General features: G+C 54.4%; 1 protein-coding gene across 1 annotated transcript; it reads left to right on the top strand.

The window, feature by feature from the left end:
• The first annotated feature begins 1,812 nt into the window (after nucleotides 1–1,812).
• Nucleotides 1,813–2,373, top strand: LOC135375564 (uncharacterized). Its single transcript, XM_064608241.1, has one exon. It carries the CDS (start codon nucleotides 1,813–1,815, stop codon nucleotides 2,371–2,373), a length of 561 nt encoding a protein of 186 aa, XP_064464311.1.
• The last annotated feature ends 405 nt before the right edge of the window (nucleotides 2,374–2,778 follow it).

Genomic DNA, 2,778 nt, shown 5'->3' on the forward strand with positions numbered 1-2,778 from the left:
AGACCGATATTGGGGTGCGAACACGGAGCAGACGAGCTCGGATGCAATCGCCTGTGCTGCGCTCACATGCGACGCTTACGTCATCATGATGGCTGGCTGGCTGGCTGGGGCTTCCTTAGCTGCAGAGGAGAACGGAAATCTTTGAAACTCGTTTCGCTGCGTGTTTCGGAACGAGGAATTTCGCCAAGTGGACAGTAAAGCGGCGCCGAACATTATCATATCGGTCCTGTACACGCGTTTCCGGATGCGATGGTCCCTTTAGCCAATTTCAAAACTATAGACAACTAAAGAACTTCATCAGCTATTTTTAGCTGTGAAGCCTAACTAGCCGTACTTCACCCCGAAGCATTGTACTGCTGAGAACAGCGTACAGTCACCAGGAATCGGAACTGAACCCGAACCGAACCCGAGCAATTTTTTCCCTGTCCTGAACCGAACCGGAACTGAACCGAAAAAAAGCCATGCGGTTACCGGTTGGGAATCTGTTCAGAGGTGAAATAACTGTATTACTGGCCGACTTTTTTTGACTCACCTGAAGCGGTCATCACATACTCTTCTCTTACAACTGTGTAGGTGAACGGAAGCTCGCTTTCACGTAGCAAAATTGCTGCCCATTGCGGTTAAACCGAGACCGAAAAAAGTAAGGGTTCCAATCCCTGTAAATGTCCCGACCACTGACCGATTTTTTTGTCTCTGTGTGTGCGGGGGAGTCTCCCTGAGCCGAACCCGAACCGAACCAATGTACCTGAACCCGAATCAGCACTGGACCGAAAAACCGGACCAGGTCACGGCACCACTTTCACCGTCCAGACTGACCACCAGGCACTTTCTTGGCTGCAGTGGCTCCGCAACCCATCTGGACGTCTTGCCAGGTGGGCCCTGACGCTAGAAGGCTACTCCTTCAACGTGGAGTACAGGCGGGGCTCGACGAACGTGGTAGCAGACGCGCTTTCCCGTGCGCCTCTACCGGAGGGGGAGAGGAAGGCACCGAGGCGCCTTCTCCACTCCTGGCAGCAGCACAAGTGGCACGAGACGTATCATCGTCTTGGGGCACGGTCGTGAGCAGACAGCAGCTCCTAGACGCTCAGAGAGCGGACGGCCTTTGTCAGCGGGTGTCTCAATGGTTAGCTGAGCAGGACTCGGCAGGCACTGGAACGACTGACGGACGGCACGACTCCTATTTGCTGGGCAAGGATGGCATCCTGTTCAGATACATACCCCAGGCGGATGACGATGACGGCTCATCTCCATTCAGAGTCGTGGTGCCACGGAAGTTGCGTAAGTCGTTCATACGTTACTTTCATGATTCGGCCTTGGCAGGTCACAGCAGTGGCAGCAAAACTCATGAAAACTTACGTCGTGTTGCGACATGGCCAGGAATGAGGCAGGTCATAACTAAGTATGTTCGCACTCATCCCGTATGCCAGAGAGCAAAACCTTGTGGTGGTTTCCCCCTGGACGCTTACAGCCTGTGCAGAGCAATAGGCCATGGCAAATAGTTGCTTGTGATGTGGTGGGACCGTTTCCACGTAGTCCTAGAGGTAACCAGTATTTGTTTGTGGTTACTGATCATTTCACGAAATGGGTTGAGCTGTTTCTTCTCAGGACGCTGACTTCCCAGACAGTGTGGGAAAGGCTACTCGACACCTTTTGCCGGTTTGGATTTCCTGCTCAGCTCATCACGGATAACGCAACCTACTTTACAAGTAAGGTGTTCTCAGATTCGTGCGCTTTTCTAGACATTCAGCACAAGAAGACCTCCCCGTACCACCCCAGGCTAACATTCCCGAACGTGTTAATCGGAACCTGAAAATGATGTTGGTTGCTTTTACTAGTCAGAACCACCGTGATTGGGATATTCGCCTGGCTGAACTAGCGTTTGCTACATGGACAACAGTAAACAGATCTACAGGTTTCACCTCGGCGTTCCTGAACTTGGGACGACAGGCACCTTTTCCAGTGGAGAATGCTCGACGCCTCCGGGATGGCTGTACACGGCCTCCCTATTCAAGGTTTGCTGAGGACCTCCGGAGTCGTCTGAACGATGCAGCTTGGGCGGCTCGGGAGAACCTGGACGTCACACAGTTGGACCAGGCTCGCCAGTACAACCGAGGACGACGGAATCTCACCTACAGCGTCGGTGACCTCGTCCTTCCATGGATTCACCCGCTAAGTGATGCTGCACGCGGCTTTCCTGCCTCACTCGCAGATAGGTGGGATGGCCCCCACGAGGTAAGTGCGTGCTCCTCCGGCCTCACTTACAGGCTTCGTCGCTGTGACGCGGGCGAAGAAACTGGGCCAGTGCACATCTCGGACCTGAAACCTTACCACCTCCGAGACCCCGAGAGCGGAGACTCTGACCTTCACACCTGACCAACACCTGGACCAGGATTCCGCTACCGGACCAACGTCACTACAAGTCACTACAATTTGCGTCGCCGCAGGCGGCGCACGTTGTAGTCCCTATCTCGGTCACCGGGACCTAGTGCTCACGATTTATGTGATATTAGTGTGATTGCTGTTTCGCAGTTTTCCCACAAAGCCTTCTTAGGGGAGAACCCTTTCGAGCTCTCACGATGTAGAGTTAACCTCTCATCGTATTCCCTTTTTCTCCTCTCGGCAGATGCCGCGACCCTGCCGACAGAGGACGTGCCATCCCCGACCCCACCGCCAAGAGACAGGAGGTCGCCCACGACCCAGGGCGTCCCCGCAGAGGACATCTACTCCTCCGCAGCAGCGATCGGCGGCAGCGTGGATCGTCGTCCACAACGCACGGCC

The sequence above is a fragment of the Ornithodoros turicata genome, unplaced genomic scaffold, assembly GCF_037126465.1.
Source record: "Ornithodoros turicata isolate Travis unplaced genomic scaffold, ASM3712646v1 ctg00000895.1, whole genome shotgun sequence".
Lineage (NCBI taxonomy): Eukaryota > Metazoa > Arthropoda > Arachnida > Ixodida > Argasidae > Ornithodoros > Ornithodoros turicata.

Bases quoted from the DNA above. Each gene is read 5' to 3' on its own strand.
- LOC135375564 (XM_064608241.1), top strand. From the start codon at position 1,813: ATGATGTTGGTTGCTTTTACTAGTCAGAACCACCGTGATTGGGATATT.